This window comes from Varanus komodoensis, unplaced genomic scaffold (genome assembly GCF_004798865.1).
Source record: "Varanus komodoensis strain SLA01 unplaced genomic scaffold, ASM479886v1 scaffold25, whole genome shotgun sequence".
Classification (NCBI taxonomy): Eukaryota; Metazoa; Chordata; class Lepidosauria; order Squamata; family Varanidae; genus Varanus; species Varanus komodoensis.
The window spans coordinates 9,382,807-9,401,173 of NW_025335661.1; the positions used below are offsets into that span (position 1 = coordinate 9,382,807).

The following is an 18,367-nucleotide window of genomic DNA, read 5'->3' on the forward strand; positions in this document are numbered from 1 at the left end:
TCAATTCCTTGCATGTGAAATGCCCCATTTTAATGGCTGTGTTCACATATAATCACAAGCCATGGCTTGTTGCTGTGTGTGAATACCAAAAGTATGGTGAAACGTGGGACCTTTGGTTGCTGTTAATCACTATGGAGAGTCACTGGCTTGTTGTAAGGTTTCCACACTGCTTCCTATTATGTTTGAAGCTCATTACAATGGTTTTCCACTGTTTCCCCATTTTGACCAGTGAGCTCCCCACTTCCCTCCTGTTGCATGAACTTTTGTGCACTGTCCATATGTCCTGCATGAAGGGTGGGAACATGGGGACAGTGTGAGGCAGCTTGCATGAATGGCGCTTGCAAGGGATAGCACGGTGCTGCTGCAGGACCTGGACATCTAGGCAAGTGGCCGGGCAGCCCATGAGGCAGGCTCCCCAGCCAGGTGGCAGGAAGGGAGGCAGTCAGCCAGGCAGTGTGCTAAGAGGGTGATTGGCCAGGTGGTGAACATGGGGTGTTGGGGCAGCTGGGCATCAGGGAGTGTATGCAGGGAGGGAGAGCAGGAAGAAGCAACCATGGAGCCACAGTGCACTCTAATGAGCAGACAGGGGCTCTGTTGGGCAAGGTGTTGGGGGAGTGGAAACTGGCTGAGAATATACCCAGGGGAACATGCAGAGCAATGGAGGAGAGCAGGTAATGCAGGCAGGAGTGGTGCACACCGAGACTGGTTCCCAGCCACAGGGGCTGAAGGGATACATGCCACCATCTGGAGCCACAATGAGTCCAGTTGGGAGTTGGTACCCCAGGGATGTGTGAACACAGGACACAAGGTACAAAAGGTAACTGTGCGGTAGCTACACAGGTTTTAGGTGAACCCAATGTTACTGAGGTGCTTTGAGGTGTAGACATGGCATATCAATAGTTGTACCATTAAAGCACCAACCTGCAATTTCACTTGAATCTGCAATTGAGTCATTTTACAACTTCCTGCTCAGTGGTTTATCAAATCATATTTTATTGAATTCTGCTCAGATATTAGAATTATTGACATTTATTTCTATTCAGTGCTATCACCCTTTTTTCAACTTTGTTTCCTTTTGAGATGAACCCAAGGTGACTTATATGGTCAGCTTCACCTCCATTTTTATCTGCACAACAAATCTGTAAGGTAAATTAGATGGAAGTTCAGTGATTACCCTAACACCATGAAATGAGCTTCACAGCCATGTAAGAACTAGAACTTAGTCCAAGCACTCTAATCATTATACTGCACTGGCTTGAACATGTGCTTTCAATTTAATGATTGAACTAGAGACATAATTTGGTCATGAATGTATCTGAGGTTACTTCAGTTAAATACAAAATACTTAAAGTAGTCTTCAAAATAAACTAAAAATCCTTCTCATCTTTTCCATCTTTTGCACACTTGGCCCCACTTTCTCACATTCCTCATTTATTTAGACAACTCAGATTAAATTGCCATGAATAAATATGATGAACTACGATTCAAGATGTGATTCGTGACTCTTTAAATACAACAAGGCTTTTTTCTGCTCCTCAGCCCTGTTCCACAGTTGCTAAGCTACCTGAAAACATTCCAGTGGTTTGGACAACAGAAAAAGTTCAGAGAATTTCCAAAGGGTGAAGGAGGAAGGGACCTATACTCAACTCTTCTGATAATTCATGAAGTTTACAACTACGTTGTGATACTTCAGGGTGTTGGATTTCAGCTGCTGTACTTAAAGTGAGTACAATACCTTTCTCCTACTTGGCAAACAAAGCAAAGCAATCTCCTCTTACCTGACAATCTATATGAAATCTGTAAACTCACCACTGCCCTTGTACCTGCTGCTGTACTTCCACAGAAGTCAAAGAAGGAGTGGTAGCAATTCCAAGGGTCAGGGAAAGAATCCCACATCAATTCCTGAAGATCAGTTTTAACTCGCTTTGTAAAGAGTGAGGTCAAGAGCAGAAGCCAGCTGTGGGTGCTGCAATATGAGTGCCCCACACTGCTAGCCAGACTATGAGATGCAGAAACTCTGAGGGCACCAACTGCATCTGTGGGCTAATAATGGTTCTGTGAGGGGCTAACTTTGAAGTGGTAATAAATCACAATGACTTAAAAACAGTACTTGTTAAGAGTGGCTAATATAAAGAGAGGGGTCCATATGTGTGTGCATGAAAGAGTGGGTAGGGAGATTTATAATACAATCAAAAGCATGTCTTTCAACATTTTGATGGTAAAAATGTAAGACTGATGAAAGTATTTATCTTTCAACCCATAGGCATCTAGAAGATAACTTCAATTTTGCAAATAATAGCCAAGGGTAAGGTATTCAGTCTGGAGAGCAATGGACATGCCAGAGAGCGAGATGACCCTGTGTCATATACCTTTACTTTGAATGCCAGGCCTGCCTTTTAAAATAGCAAGCTCTTTCAAAGTGAAAATAAGCTTCCTTTCCCAGACACAGACTACCATATCAGAAAATAGTGGAATAGCAAGTTGTGAGGTAACACCTGTTAGCTACTGAGCTTCCATTTAAAAAAAGAAACTAATTTAAAAAACTAAGCATCCATCCTCTACTCTGTGTTTCACTGTCAAACAGCTCATACTATCAGGAAGTGCTTCCTAATGTTTAATCTAAAACATGTTGTTAAAAAATTGACCCAGCATTTCTTCTGCCCTCTCTCAAGCTGCTTTCCACCCTGCTGAAAAAACACAATGGGCACCCATCCCCTACTCCTACTCCTCCCAACCCATTCAACCAGCCTGAATTAAGGAAGTGAGCCAGGAAATGGCCTGAGATGAAAGAGTGAGGCAGCCACTTTGCCCTTCAGATAATCTGCTGTTTTCCAGATGTTTTGGATTATAAATCATTGACTATTGGCCATACTGTTTAAGGTTTATAGGAATTGTAAACCATCTGGAGGACACCAAGTGGCATACACTCATCCTGGTCTGAATTGGCTGCAGTGTATTTGGCAGCTTTGTGCAGAGGAGGAGTAAATATCAGTGAAGAGACACGTATAATTGCACATAATATATAACCTTGACCTCATTAATGTTGATGGGCTTAAGCATGCCTACAGTAACTCTGTATTGAACTGTTACCAGGTGGACCTGATTTGTTAGTGTGTTATTCATATACACATGTAGATTTGTGATAGAGCAGGTTGCTTCTTGTAGCAGAATCACGAACTGTTGATCTATTGATGGAGAAAGTTGTAACTGTTGTGTTCACAGACTATTTAGGTTCAGTTTAGATCTGGTATTGCCATGGCAGCCTGCGCTGCTGATATAGAATGAATTCCACCCTTGGTTGGTGTTTCGGACTAATAAATCTGGTTAGGACACTGGAAATGTGTTAGGGGCAGGTGGAACCAGCGTTTTGAACATGTTCTGTGAAGTAAATTCTACTTTAGAGAGAAGAAAAAGAATGGCAGTATTCATATGCAACAATGGGCCGAATTCAGCACCAACAGAGGATCTTTTTCCATTTAGTACAAGGATAGACAAACTGGGGGCCCTCTAGATGTTTTGGACTACAATTTCCTTCTGCTCCAACCATCAACATCCATGGATAAATGAATACGGAATTATTATAATCCAAAACATCTGGATGGCACCATGTTGCCCATCCCAGCTCTGATGCATTCAATTACCTTTCACTGTTCTTACATGCTTGAAAATTTGTGACTAGGCTCTTGGATGTTGGGGGATGAACAAGGGCCTTGCCCTGTTGCTTCATAGATAACAAATGCTTGAACATCATTTCCATAAAGAGACTTAGAGAACAACAAATGCTTTAATCATTATACTAAAATGGTTAACTCATTACCAGTATCCTTAAGAATACTTAAGAAAACAACGGTTTTCTGAACCCTCCAGGAGTGGGGGCAGTATGCCAGTAATCACCATTTTCTGGGAAGGCTATTAACTCGAGGCCCTGCTAGCAAACTTCCCTGAGGCATCTGTTTGGCAATTAGGGAAACTATTGTTGCTGAGCCAGATGAACTCAGTTTGGTCCAGCACAACTACTCTTTATAGTGTCATTCTGCAGATTCAAATACTGCTAGCAGAGCTCCTCCAAATGCTTCTGTTGCACAAGTATTTGTGCATTATGCATGCAGATTATGCTTATATAACTTTTCGCACAGCCACTTGCACAAACATAACTTCAGTTGGATTCTCCTCTTGTGCATAGTTTGGAACCTAGTTTCCATTGGCACAATGTCACATGCGTTAATAGAATGACCCAGTTGGATACTGCCCATTGGTAGCTCTTAACTAGTTATTGCTGTAGTGTTTGCTTTATTTATTTCTATCCCACCTTTTAGAGCATCTGCCCTCACAAGGCATCTACTTATTCAATAGGAAAAATACAACAAGAATTGATTTATGGCAACCCTATGCTTGAAAGCTCTTCTCCAAAATACCCTATCCATGACAGGCTTGTTCAGCTCTTAAATTCATGGTCGTGGCTTCCTTTATGGCATCAATCCATCTCATATGTGGTCTTCCTTTTCTTCTTCCGCCTTTGACTCTCCCTAGCATGACAATCTTCTCCAGGGGGTTTTGCCTTATGATGTGCTCAAGGTGTGACAGCCTCAGTGTTGTCACTTGTGCTTCTAGGGAAAGTTCTAGCTTGATTTAATCTAGTATCCACTTGTTTGTCTTTCTGTCAGTCCAGGGTATTTGCAAATCTTTCCTCCAAAACCGTCTTTCAAATGCATCGATTTTCTTCCTGTCAGCTTTCTTCACTGTCCAGGTTTCACAGCCATACCCGGTAACTGGAAATAAAATAGCATGGATGATCTTGGTCTCCAGTGAAACATCCTTACTCTTGATTATCTTTTCTCATTCCTTCATTGCTGCCCTTCCATGACTTAGTCTTTTTCAAATTTCTCGCCTGCAGTCTCCATTTGAGTTGATGACTGAGCTAAGGGATATTTCACAATTTCAATTTCTTTATCATCAACTGTAAACTTTGGCAAGGGGCGGCATAGAAATGTTATAATAATAATAATAATAATAAACTTGTGTAATTCTTCTATAGTCATGATTTTTATTTTCTTACTATTCAGCTGCAGTCCTGCTTTTGCATTTTTCCTTCCTCTTTCATAAGGAGTCAGTTCATTGCGGTTTTCTGCCAGTAGCATGGTATCATCTATGTATCTTAAATTGTTGATGTTTTTTCCACCAAGTTTCACTGCTTCCTTTGATTCTAATCCAGCTTTTCTTACTAATTTACTAATCTAATTTATTATTTTTGGGATATGTACACTGTATTTATAGATTTTATTGTAAGCCATCCAGAGACGAAAGTGATGGACAGCCTAGAAATATCCTAAATAAATAATATAATATGTTCTGCAAAAACAGTAATTATATTTACAACCAAGTCCATATTTGCACAACCATACAAGAGCACAAACCATCAGCATTACTTCGCTTTCACATTTTCTTCATTTTGACAGTATAATTTGGGTCATTTGTTGTTGCTCTTGTTAAATTACTAAGGATCAGCTATCCTTATTGATCTACTGAAAACTGTCCAAAAATCTGAGCAGGTTCTACCTTCTGCCCATGCATATGATAATTTAACATGCAATTTTAAAAATATGTTTTATTTGATTTAAACCCTGCCTTTCTAAGAAAAAATAGCACTAGAATGCAGGCTATAAGATCAATTTTAAATAGATTTAAGCAATGAACCACATTAAAATACAATATAAATGTAATAATCAGAGAAAGTGCACCCAAACCAAAGACCAATTAATGGGTCAAAAGCTCTCTTAACTAAAGCTACTTGATGTTGAAAGAATAGCAGAGAGAAAGCAAATGTAGCCTCAGTTGGGAGGTAGCTAAACAGCATGGGAGCAGCAACCAAGAAGGTCCTCTCTCATGCCATCACCAAATACAGCTCTGAAAGAAGAACCTCTCCAGAAGATCTTTAAAGACTGGCCAGGCTCATATATGAGAAGGTGGACTTTCAGGGATCCTGGCCCAAGCCATAGAAAACTTTACAGGTCATAAGCAGTACTTTGAATTCTACACAGATGCAGACCAAGAGCCAGTGAAGCTACTGTAGACAAGGGAGTTGTGTGCATACTGTGATGAATCAACAGTCTGCCCATAGCATGTAAACCAGCTGACATTTCTGATGCTTTGGAAGGCAGACCTGTGTACACTGCTTTACAGAAGTCCAAGTGAGATATAATTGAGGCATGTGTGACCATGGCCAAATAAGATGTCTCTAGGAGCTGCCATGGTTCATGCACTAGCCTCAGCTATGCAAATATACTCATGGCCACAGCCAAGGCCTGAGCATCCATGTAAGCTCTTCCAAGCACAGGTTGGATCCCTATTCCCCAGTCTGCTATAAAAAAAACCTTATTATTTAAACAGAAATAAAATGCATTTTGGCATAGTGGGGAAGATTGTGGCTGGATGATCTTTGTGCCTTCTCAGACTTCTGTGCTGGTGCTAACCATTAAGAGGTACTATTCTTCTACAGCTTTTTAAAAAATTAAAACATGCCTTCAAACAGAGGACTGTCCTCCATAAACAGAGCACATGGCTACCTGTAGGAAGCCACCTTATACCTACCAGGTTATTTGTCCATCTAGCTTCTTTCCTTAGTTCCTAATTTTGTTATAGAATGTTAATCTATATAAAGGTATAATTTATTTAGGTAAAATCTGCAAATTTGTAGTGTTTGTTTTTCATACCTGTGAAAGATTCAACTGCTACTTAACCTCCAAGAGGACAGTTGCAAAAGACTTTTTAAATATTTTTAACTTTTTTTCCAGCTTCAGCTTTCTGTGGCAGCTAAATCCATAGGAAACAAAGTTATGCCAAAGCTAAAAGGGAAAGCAAAAGCGAAAACAGTTTCAGATGTCTATATTCTTGAAAAGTTCCTGAAAACATATGAAAAGCATTGTATGGAATCACAAAGTTGTGTCAGTCAGACTATCAAACATGGTTTACGGAAATGCATAGCAAATGAAACATTGATTACTAAGGTAACTAATTATATGAATTAAATACAACAATTTCACATGCCATTGAAAAGAAGACAGAATATTAGAAAATCCATGCTTGAATTCTAAATGTGTCTAAAATACCCCTTTAGAGGGCAACACAGAACTGTCAGATAAACAACTCTATTGCCCTTTTCCCTAATGTAAGCAAACCTGGATTTTTTTCCCGCCACTTTATTTGCAACTTGCTAAAATGGATCTTATCTGAAGCTTTGTAGACTGTTTTTCTATAGCAAAGGAAGGTATGACTGCCTACCCCCAGAAAGACATAAAACATAGACCAAAGACAGTTTTATTCTGATAGACCTTTCATTTTTAATGTGACCTGTTTGCTAAAGTAGATTTTAATTGATGGGTGCTGCTTGTTTCTTAATTTAATTGATGTGTTCTTTTATATTGTAATTATAATTTTGTATTTGCATTTTTGTGCTTTATATTGCAAGCTACCTTGAGACATTTTGTAGGGGAAAGGCAGTATGTAAATGTAATAAATGAAAGAATTAATAAGAAGGAATGCCAAAGGCACAGTTATTCATGGAAATACTGTAATCAGCATCTGAGGCTCTCCAAGGAAGGTTAGAAAGACAATAAGGTGGGGCATTTTCATGTACTTCCATGACTATGGAATCCTCTCCCAAGCAATGCCTGACTGACTCCATCCCTGTCATATTATTAGCACCAGCTCAAAACTTTCTTCTTTTCCCAGGCATTTGAAGGCAATGAATTTAGGATGCCTCAGTTGTTTTGGTTATGTTTGTACTAGTTGTTTCATTTTGTTTGGCATTTTTAATGGAAAAAATGATTTTCATTATTTCAATGTTTTAATTATTTTATTGTAAATCACCTTAGATATTTTCTAAGAGAAGGGCAACTAGGAAACTGTAATGTTATTATTTTTATTAGTAGTATAGCAGTAAGCTTGTAATTTGGTACTCTTTCAGCTTTTTGTCATTATTTATCAACATATGTTTTCATTCCTTTACTATGTCCTACACCTAAGACGAATTTGAAAAATTACACCATTGAAAATTGCATAACTCCATGTGGTTTTGGATCTTCTCAAAACTATGCTAATAGAAATTTTATGTTAGTGATAGAGTTTGTTGCTAAACCTTGCATTTTCTTCCCTAGTTCGTGCTTACAAATGTGGAACCCTTATCAGGAAATTTGCATCCAGTTTCTCTTACTCCTTTACTAAGGACTATTCGAGATGAACGGTATCAGCTGGGAAGGGAGCTCTGTATCTGGGGAATTAAGCTAAGTCCTCAAGATATTGCAAACCTTGTAAGTTTAATCAAAGTCAGCTGTAAATGGAATCACAGTGTCAGTTGTAGAAGCCTCAGTACCACAATGTGAAATATAGTATCTACATATAACCACAACTACAATCTCAGAAGCATTTGAAGCAATGGCCTTCTTTCCAGACCAGAAATGTTCTAATTTTATGCACTGTATTGATTTTAATTTCATCTAGCTGACCCAGAAATAACTGGGTGAAAAAACGATCATAGTTTGAGCAATTGCTTTTCATGGTTGTTCTGGCCAGTAGAATATGCTTCTGTGTGAATTATTCCTCAGTGGGTCCCCATTCTAGACTATATGGTAGCCTTCCCCCAAGCTGGCGCTGTTAGGAATGCTGAGTGTTGTAATCCAATATACCCAGAAGGCCATGGTTGGGGAAGGGTATGTTAACATTAGAATGAACTTATATAAACTATAAGGGTCTCCTATCTGCATTCAAACTGAAGAATATTACAGAAGATCATATTCATGCTTTGCAGTTAGGCATGGAATTTTAGTCTTTGGGAGTAATGAATTTGTTGCTTTGGTTGTAGTGAAGTTTAAGGTGCAAGCCAGCATGGCTGGAAGTTATAGTTTATTTCTGTCTAAACATGGAAAGGATTGCACCCCAAACTAAATAAAAACTGTTTCAAAGCAGCAAAAGAAATTCATATAGTGTTACTCACTTTGATACATCTTTGTTCCTGTTATTTTTATCCATGTATTCAGGCAATCTTACTAGAACTGGATGGGCGTACCATCTATCCATTTTCCAAATTAGAAATAACTCATCATGCATTAGACCTCTGGACCATGGAAAGACTTGGAGTTGCTTTGCCTTACAGTAATCTGAGTTCTCTTGTATTGGATTATTCCAAGTAAGGAAAATAAATTATTCATTTAGCAGCAGCTTTTAAAAACATACAAACAAAAAAGATCTGGGGAAACAAATATGGTAGAAGCATTGTAGCAAAAGGATTATCAACTAGGAAGCAGTGGAGGGGCAAGCAACATTGGCAGGGGGTGCAAGGGCTGTTTTCCATCTCAGATGTCATCACCCCACCCCCACAAAAATAATTAGCTTTAAAAGGACACATTTAGCTTGTTTTTAAGTTAAATTTGTTTTTAAAGCCTCCATACTGGTTTGCTACTTAAATCTGGCAGCAAATTGTAAATTATCTAGCTTCTTGGAAAACAACCAACTTTGACTGCTTATAGATATGGCTTTCATTTATTCATTCCCACTTCATTTAAGGAATTTTATATAAAGTCCTGTTATTGCCACCTTCCACTCATAACCCTCCTGTGTTTTCCCAACAGTTCTTCCATCTTTCTCTTAATGCAGAAAATTTGTTAAGGGGCAAAGGATGTAATTGCTGCATAATATTTTCTGACTGGTAGCACACGTGCAGCCTATAATTCTGAAATCAAATTGCAAGGAATATTGTGTCACATCTGAAAAGGCCATTATCCTTTATTCTCTCTCTCTCTCTCTCTCTCTCTCTCTCTCTCTCTCTCTCTCTCTCTCTCTCTCTCTCTCTCTCTCTCTCACACACTCACTCACTCACTCACTCACTCACTCACTCACTCACTCACAAATACACCATTATTGGCCTCATGTCCATATCATTGTGAACAAAGGGGCGCTCCACATTAAGAAGGTAATGTATACATTAGCTCTACAACACAGTACATAGAAATAACAGTTTCCATCTCTAGCTGAATCAGAATTCCACCTGACTTTGCTTGGTTGCTTTTCTTTCTTTCTTTCTTTCTTTCTTTCTTTCTTTCTTTCTTTCTTTCTTTCGTCATTAAAAACTGGTCTTAAGTTTGATTTGGTGTTTGCATGAATAAACTTTTTTTTGGTGTGGGTTAAGATTTATCTTCTTCTCTGGACTATAGAAAGTTCAAACGTGCCAGCAGATTCTGTTTGCACTTGGTTTTACTCTATTTAGAATAATTTCTGAGAATAACTCCCTCTTCTAGTCCCATCTTTAAACACATTAAATATAAAAGAGATGCATAGATTTTATGTCTACTCCATGTACCCGTGGCTACTAGTACTGATGGATACATGCTGCCTTCAGTATCAGAGGCAGTGAGCTGACATACAGCAGAAGCTAGGGAACATGGACAGGAGGTCTTATTTGCCCTCATGTCCTGCTTATGGGATTCTCACTGGCCACTGTGTTAACAGAACACTGGACTAGACAGACCCTTGCCTAATCCAACATCGCTGTTATGTTCTTATTCCCTTTTAGTGTGTACAAGTCCCCCATCTGTCTATATAAAAATAATGGTAGTGTAGTGGCAGCTACAAGGATTAAGCAACTCTGCTAAATTTGGTAAACTTATCCTCTTAAATTAAGCTGGCTCTAACTATGAGGTAATACAATTAGATCAAACTAATGTAAGATACTGGTTGGATAATTTTATATTTTAAGATACTAGTAGACATCCTTCTTTGAAGATGAGACCTGTCTAATTTACCTCTTTACAGATGTGGAGATAATGGTGTCAGTAGACTTATTTCTGGATTAGAGGGGAACAGAAAGCTTTTAACACTTAGCCTCTGCTACTGTGATTTAGGATCAGAAAGTGGCTCAACATTAGCAACCCTTGTAATCCAAACAGCTATTTGGTAAGTTTTATTATTAAGGATTTGTGTGTGTTGTGGAAGATGTATTAGTATGTAAATACACAGCAGCTAACCTCAGGCTCCTCTTTCTCCTCTTTCACCATGGCCATGAGGAGTCTAGAAGCATCCACTTCCTGGTTTAAACTAACTGAAGTTTCTCATTTTACCTGAACAGAAAATTCAGCTTAGTTTAAACCAGAGTTTGAAAAACTCATAATTCTCCAACTGTTTTGGCTATGTTGGCTAAGTCTGATGAGAATTTTAGACCAAAACATATGGAGGGCCACAAGCTACTGATACAGATTTAAACTCTGGTTTGTTGAAACAAGCCAAGATTGTAGCCCATAGTTTGATCCTGGCTTGTTCTATGAACCATACTATAACAACAATTTGTCCTTTTTCAGACATAATAAACTCTTTACTGAAAAACAGAAGTAGTACTAATCTCTTCTTCATGGCTACCCTGAAGGAGGGGGAAGGGTGTAGAGTGACTGTCCGAGGCTCTTTCATGTAATACTAAAGTACTAATGGTTTAATATTTTATCTATACTAAAGATATAGTATATCTTTACTATAGATATATACTAAAGAGAGAGATTATACTAAAGATATACTGGAGGTAGAGCATACAGCTTTGCACGCATAAGGTCACTGTTTCTATCCCTGACTTCTCTATATAGAGCTAGAAAAACTCCCATGTGAAACTCTGAAGAAACTGCCTCATGTCACTCAATATCAATGTTTCTGGACTTGATGGCTCAATGGATGCTCTCAGTATAAGGCAACCTCTTTAGAAATCTGATGTGGGGGGCAGTTGACTTTGGAGTGTTTAAACTGTGTTTCTGCAGAGAGGTGGCCCAGCTCTCGCATATTACAGTCTGCTCAGAGAGGTGTGTCCAATTCTGAGGAAGAGGTGGAGGGGCAGAATTGAGCAGATAACTCTACAGTTTCATGGCTGCCTAGTAAAGATTCTTAAAGACAGCATGAGAACCAGTCCAACTTGGAAAAGGAGGGAGAGTAGATTCAGAGGGAGTTCCTTAGCTGTTTCAAGGGACAACATGCAAAATGAGCAGACCAATTAAGAATCTAGCAATCCCACCATCCCTCTCTTAGGTAGCAGGAGCCATCTTGAGGGTGGAGTCAGAAGCTTTCCTGAAAGTATGAGGAGGAGAAAAATTTTGTGTTTGGATTCAACATAAACAGATGCTTCTTCCACATCTCAAGAACACTACTTTTATGTATACTATTTTGCAATTTATTATGCTTTAATAAAAGGATTGGACTTAGAAAGTTTTGTGTGAGTCTGCTGGAAAGAAAAAGAGGGAGGCAAACACCTGCTAAAAACAGCTTCCACCTATTCTCAACTTGTATGTTTGCAGATCAGTTCAAAATATTTTAAAGTGCCCTTAGCCTCCAGTGATCTTCTTCCAAAGGAAACAGAATCTGTTTAAGTGCAACATTTTAATAGTGAAGGAATACGATCAATGAAGACAGAGAGAGTTATACATTTGTTATTTCTAAAGTCTTTGTTTGGGGGTCAAAGGCATAATCTCTGAACCTTGCTACTGAATATAGAATATATTTGGGGAAATAATTACTTCTAATTACCTGGTAAGACCCTACATCTCATTTAGAATTAAGTGTTATATTCAGTTATAATGACTAAAGTGTAGAGTTGGATCCCGGAGCTGCCTTGTGCAAGAGGAAGGGCTCTGGTGGGGAAGGCCAGACCCCACACCCAGCTCACCCCATTCTGCAGATCTCCTGACTCCATGTAGCATGTTCAGGGGGGGTAGTCTACTTCTATCAGTGCTACTGATCCAGCAGAAATCTGTATCCAGTCTTCAGTTACTCTTCTATATAACCAATAAATCTTTTAAATATTGTTTATCACAGCAACCTATTTCTTAATGGTAATCACTTGCAATGTCTGGGTGCCATCCAACTCCTCAAACCAATAGCTGAGTATGCCGAACGCCTTGGCCAAGAAAAGGAAAGAAATGCTTCAGTGTCTGGTGCTGATGCTCCTCACCCAACCATTGGAGGTAGAATGATCTTTTGTTGTTTATTCATATAATATTAAATCAAAAGTATGGGTTTATTTGCTTCGCTTAGAAGCCATGAACTGCTTTTTTTAAAGCTATATATTGTGCACACAAAAACACACATATATAATGAGTTCTTGATATGCCTCTTTTAATAACACTGTTTACAGGATATGATTCACATATCCATGTAGTTTCTATTTCTAAGACTGGGCCTTATAATCAAAGTTATAAAGAGAATTGGAGGGGGAATAAAGAAAGAAATCGTGAATGCCATTTTTAAATCTTAGATCAGATTATTTTAAGGGTCTAGTGAGGTATAGAGTCATTCAGAGTAAAGTATGCTATGAATACAATTATTTGGCTCAGTATTAAAATCAACTGTTATCCACCTGATGTCACATGTTGGCGAATTCACAGCTTTTGCTTTGCATAAAGAATGAATGGTGAAAACTTTACAAGAATCTCTATTTTTAGCTTTAGATCAGTGCAAAGGGACGGCATGGATTTACTGTAGCTCATTAATGTAATTATTGTGCACATGCATAATATACATTCAATCTGTTGAGTGGCAAGACTCAGTTTTATTACATTTCCATGCGCTCCTGCTACTAAGCTGCTGGGGGGAAGGGCAGTGCTTCAGCCTTCTCCTTCTGTTCTAGTATAAAGGGTAGTACAGAAAGGAGTGGGTTAAGCCATAAAGCCCAATGAAAAGTACACATACAAAAATCTTGTCTACTCCACCTCCAGCTGCTGACTCATCTTTGCTAAAGATCTTTAGGAACAGCAATATCACCATCCTCTATTACATCACATTTACATCCTGCCTTTTTTCCTGTTGTGAGAAACTCACAAAGGTTACATAGCTCCATTTTATCCTCATGACAACAATCCTGTGAGGTAGGTTGAACTGAAAGTCTGTGACTGGCCCCAAGTCACCCAGTGAGCTTCATGGCTGAGTGAGGATTAGACCCCAGATCATCCCAGCTCTGCAGTCCAGCACTCTTAACCGCTATGCCACGCTGGCTCTCATATCCACTGCTGGCTGGTTCATGATACTGCCAGACTCGTCAACTAATCCTGTGGATGCATTAATGCACCATTTTGGTGGGATCAAGTAATCACTTGGTTCTTGAAGTGGCTATTGGTATCTGAATCAAGTAGAAACTATTTGAGAATACCTTCTAAAAATTTCCAGAAGGAGCCAAGCTAAGTCTATCACAGCAAAAACAGCCATGCAATGGAGTATTACATGGAATATCTGATTTATATCATGCTCAGGAAAGTCAAAGGCAGAAAAAGAAAGGGAAAGCCAAGTATGAAATGGCTTGGCTCCATAAAGGAAGGCACAGCCTTGAATTTACAACAGCTGAACAGAGCTGTCATGGACAGGACATTTTGGAGGGTTGCCATAACTCAGAGATGACTTGACAGGACAAAGCAACAATAATGCAGTACAATATGGTGGTTGTGTATCTGTGTTGGGTAGGGGAAGAACTGTAAACACCATGGATATAAGGAAATCAAATGCAAAAAGTGACAATGAATTCTTCTTTTTGACTTCACAGTTTTTAATTCTCCCCCTTCCTCCATACTTATTTGTAAAACCCTGAAATTCTGAAATTCTGTATAATACTCCATATATCTAATGGACCCTACCCATCAATCAAAAGAGAGCAAATTATCATTTTCTTTATATAGTTTTTTTTCCTAGCAGCACATCAAGATGCAGGTATTCATTCAAAAGTTGCCCATTTGAATGCTGCTTCCAAAACTGACATATTAGAAAACACTGGGAAGAAAAAGAAAAGAAAAGGTATGGTTAAATAATAAGACAATCAAGATCATAAAATTAAGCTAATGTGTATCATGACAGCTGTGGTTCTACTTAATATTGATTTGTTGTCAACAATATGCTGGGCACTGTATAGAAATATGGAGGTGATCCATTTCCTGCCCAGAAGTCCTTCCATTCAAGATTATTTGTCTCCTAGTCCTTCTTCGCTCCTTTATTATTTAACCTTTGGGCTACTAATGGCCTCACCAAGGTGTTCAACCTGTATTCAGATATTAGATTGCAGATATGGAGGAGCTCACACAGTTTACACACACACACCCCTTCCGCGCAGAAAATGCAGCTTTATAACCTTTTTGTCTAATGCACTAATAGGTAGTTTTGTATGTGGAAGTACTTTTGTGTGGAAGAGGATTCAAACAAGTGAGATTTCTCCCCACCTCATCCCACCATAAGTTTGAAATGAGAAGTTGACCTTGCTTAGGGCAACTTCACAGTAGTCAAAATAGCTATGCGAAAAGCACTTCTGTAAATACATAATGACTGGGTTCATGCAATGCAACAAGCCACACTCAAAATCCTGAGTATGGACTAAGGGTGGGCTGTTTTGAACTGTTGGTTGTCATTAATGAGTGGATTGCTGTGATGTGTGAACCCAAGTCAAGGATGGTTAACCATAAACAATCCACAAAGAGAACATATGCGTTTTTTGTTCAGTTTAGTTGTGAACGATGGGTTGTTTGGGCTGTTCATGATCAACAAACCATAATTAGTGTAGCTGGGCTTATACAACCGCTTATGGATCAATGACAACACACATTCAAACTATATTGAACCTTCAGCGTAGGTTGTAATTTCTGTGATCCCAACCAATAGCTAATTTGTGACTAGATTATGCATGAAAAATGTGAATTTTGTTTCTTCATGAAGATGTGCTGGGAAATCATAATGGGCCATGTTTTCCCAAGGATGTGCTCGGTATATACCCCACAAAAATATGCAGCCATGTGGTCACTGTATGGGACAATTAATGGATGCAGTACATTATGGTATACACAGAGGTCCTCTTAGTGCACAGATTTTGTTGCATAAAGTAGCCCTAAACCTACAACTCAAATATCTACGAGGAAGTCCCATAGTAACAACCTTAAAAAGTTTTGCCCTGGGCCCACAAGAAAGGTAGATTGAAAAAGTTGTAAAGGCAGCAGAAAGATTTTATTGGGAAAATTTTATTTATTTATTTATTTATTTGATTTATATCCTGCCTTTTTCCTACAAAGGGCTCAAGGCAGCTTACATCATTCTCCTCCTCCATCTTATCCCCACAACAACCCTGTGAGGTAAGTTGGGCTGAGAGTCTGTGACTGGCCCAAAGTCACCCAGTTGGCTCCATGGCTGAGCGGGGACTAGAACCCAGATCGCCTGAGTCCCAGTCCCATGTTCTTAACCACTACACCACAATGTACCAGTTCCATCACAAATTCAGATGTCTCCCATCAAACAACTGCCATCTCCTCAATTTTTAAAAAAGAAAAGGTCACCAATTATATCAGTCATCCGACATCTGATTGTCAAAGCTGCACGTCAGAAAATTCTTATATGCATATATTGCTTGCAGGCTCAAAGAAAAAAAGTAAGGATCTTGACCCTGGCCCATGTTTAACAAAACTGTATTTGGCTGATAATGCCATAGATGGAAGGTTTAAGCAAAGTGAAGAAAAGATCTGGGAATTTATTCAGCTTTTGACTTGGTAAGGCAAATATACTGAATATAATTACCACAAAATTATATCAAACATACCAACCTCCATAAAATGTCACTTATATTTGCATGATACTGGGGGGCAAGGAGTGGCATTTTGAGAGTTGTAAGACTTTTTTCTGTCTAAGCATGCATGGGATTGTGCTACCAATTCATTCCTCTGCATGCACAAATGAAACTTATATCCTATCAGAAGTAGTAAAGGCCTTTGAATAGGCATATTGCATGTGTTCACACTGTTTGGAATCTGTTGACCAACAATTGAAAAACTTTCATTTTATATATTAACAGAAATGTTCTACTTGCAGTAATTGTCAGTGTTAACATATTTATCACAGTCTAATCAAGAATTCTGACCAGTTGGTGGAAGTTGATATCAATGGCAATGCTATAGGAGAACAGTGTGCAGTCAAGATCTTGGAAGCAATTAAGGAACGGAAGAAAGGTGGGATGATCCAAATAAGCCTGTGTATATATGCATATATTAAGACTGCAATCATGTGCATGCTTACCTGAAAATAAAACCCACAGAACACACTGCAGTTCAATTCTAAGTAAATATGCATAGGATTGCACTAACACTTCTCTATCTCATCTGGAACCAAGCATTGCTCCTTGTGATAAGGCACGACTGAAGTAAGAAAAGTTTAAAATAAGTGATTTTGCATACATAATAGTAATGGTAACATCTAGCTTTCTTAAGATCCTCAAAGTGAATTGAACACTGCAAATAATCAATGTATAATCAACCCAGGGATGGAGCAGGGGGCCCATGCAGATGACAAGCCTTTGCATTTTACTGTCATCTGTTCTTCATGATTGCATGAATTAGCACTTTTGGGAAATAATTCAGGTATAGTGCCTTTTTCTTTTATATAAATAGAAAGTGAAGGAGGAGACACTGAGTTAGAAGGCCCATGCTCATCTCATTTAGGACTGCATCATCATTCACAGATTTTTGTCTCTGCAGAAAAAATGCCACGCTTAAAAATCAAGGTGACCCCACAGATTTCATCAGTGACTTTCAAAGAAATTTTCAGGAGTTGGTCCAGAAATGGTCCAACTAAAAAGAGAAAGAAAAAGGTACAGAAAGTTGTTCCCTTCATTTTAATAGTTGTGCATTGGGAGTGCTGGGATTTCTTGGTTTAAAAATAAGTATTAATGAATTACTTAGCTGACTATAAATAGAAAATGAATAGCAGCTTCATGCATAACTAGTCATGAACATGACTGAAATAATACGGTTTATCAAGTAGATATACCTTTCCCTCATAATCCAAGTACTACAAAATATTTTGTAGAGAGTCACAAAGTAAAGGTAGCAAGACTTTCTTTGCATACAGAGTCTCAGTTGAATTAACAGAACTGTTTTTAGCAAGCTGTTTCCATTGTAGTAAGTAATAAGGTTGGATTAACCAGCATAAGTAATTGCAGTAATGCATCAAAAAGCATTCAGTCTTGGCTGCACTTGAGTGAGCTGAGAAAGTAAGACTCCATGGGTTTAGCTGGAGCCAACTGTTCCCCTGCACTCCAGTTTGTCCAAGAGTTGAGACAGCAAGTGCCCCTAGATCAGTGGTGGCGAACCTATGGCACTCTGTCAGCACATGAGCCAAGTCATCCCAGCATTGCCCCAGCAGCCGAGCATCAAATAACAGCGCACACAGGGGCCATGTGCATGCTCGGAAAGAAGTAGCAGCGCCGGGTGATGACATTACGAGCCACGACTCATTAACCGTGACTCATCCAAGCTTTCGCATGGCCTGTCAGAGAGCTGCCAAGGATATATACATATTTGCTTGGACTGGCTGTGAATTGTTTTTTCTA

The 18,367-nt window shown here is 38.9% G+C and overlaps 1 protein-coding gene across 2 annotated transcripts; it reads left to right on the forward strand.

Annotated features, from left to right (window-relative positions):
- The first annotated feature begins 313 nt into the window (after window positions 1–313).
- LOC123024844 lies at window positions 314–18,367 on the forward strand. 2 transcript variants are annotated; one of them, XM_044433021.1, is made up of 10 exons: window positions 314–1,722; window positions 6,792–7,004; window positions 8,154–8,306; window positions 9,033–9,181; window positions 10,804–10,944; window positions 12,838–12,986; window positions 14,704–14,802; window positions 16,400–16,532; window positions 16,882–16,988; window positions 17,514–18,367. In XM_044433021.1, exons 2-10 carry the CDS (start codon window positions 6,834–6,836, stop codon window positions 17,690–17,692), a joined length of 1,281 nt encoding a protein of 426 aa, XP_044288956.1. In that variant the 5' UTR covers window positions 314–1,722; window positions 6,792–6,833; the 3' UTR covers window positions 17,693–18,367. The 2 variants fall into 2 exon arrangements, with proteins under 2 accessions (XP_044288956.1, XP_044288957.1); XM_044433022.1 differs by lacking the exon at window positions 314–1,722 and having other exon boundaries at window positions 6,612–7,004.

What these genes read in the sequence shown, in the direction of transcription:
- LOC123024844 (XM_044433021.1), top strand. Translation starts at nt 6,834, where the DNA reads ATGCCAAAGCTAAAAGGGAAAGCAAAAGCGAAAACAGTTTCAGATGTC. An exon ending in ATGAAACATTGATTACTAAG is followed by an intron (nt 7,005 to 8,153) that starts GTAACTAATTAT and finishes TTTCTTCCCTAG; the next exon opens with TTCGTGCTTACAAATGTGGA. An exon ending in TCCTCACCCAACCATTGGAG is followed by an intron (nt 12,987 to 14,703) that starts GTAGAATGATCT and finishes TTTTCCTAGCAG; the next exon opens with CACATCAAGATGCAGGTATT.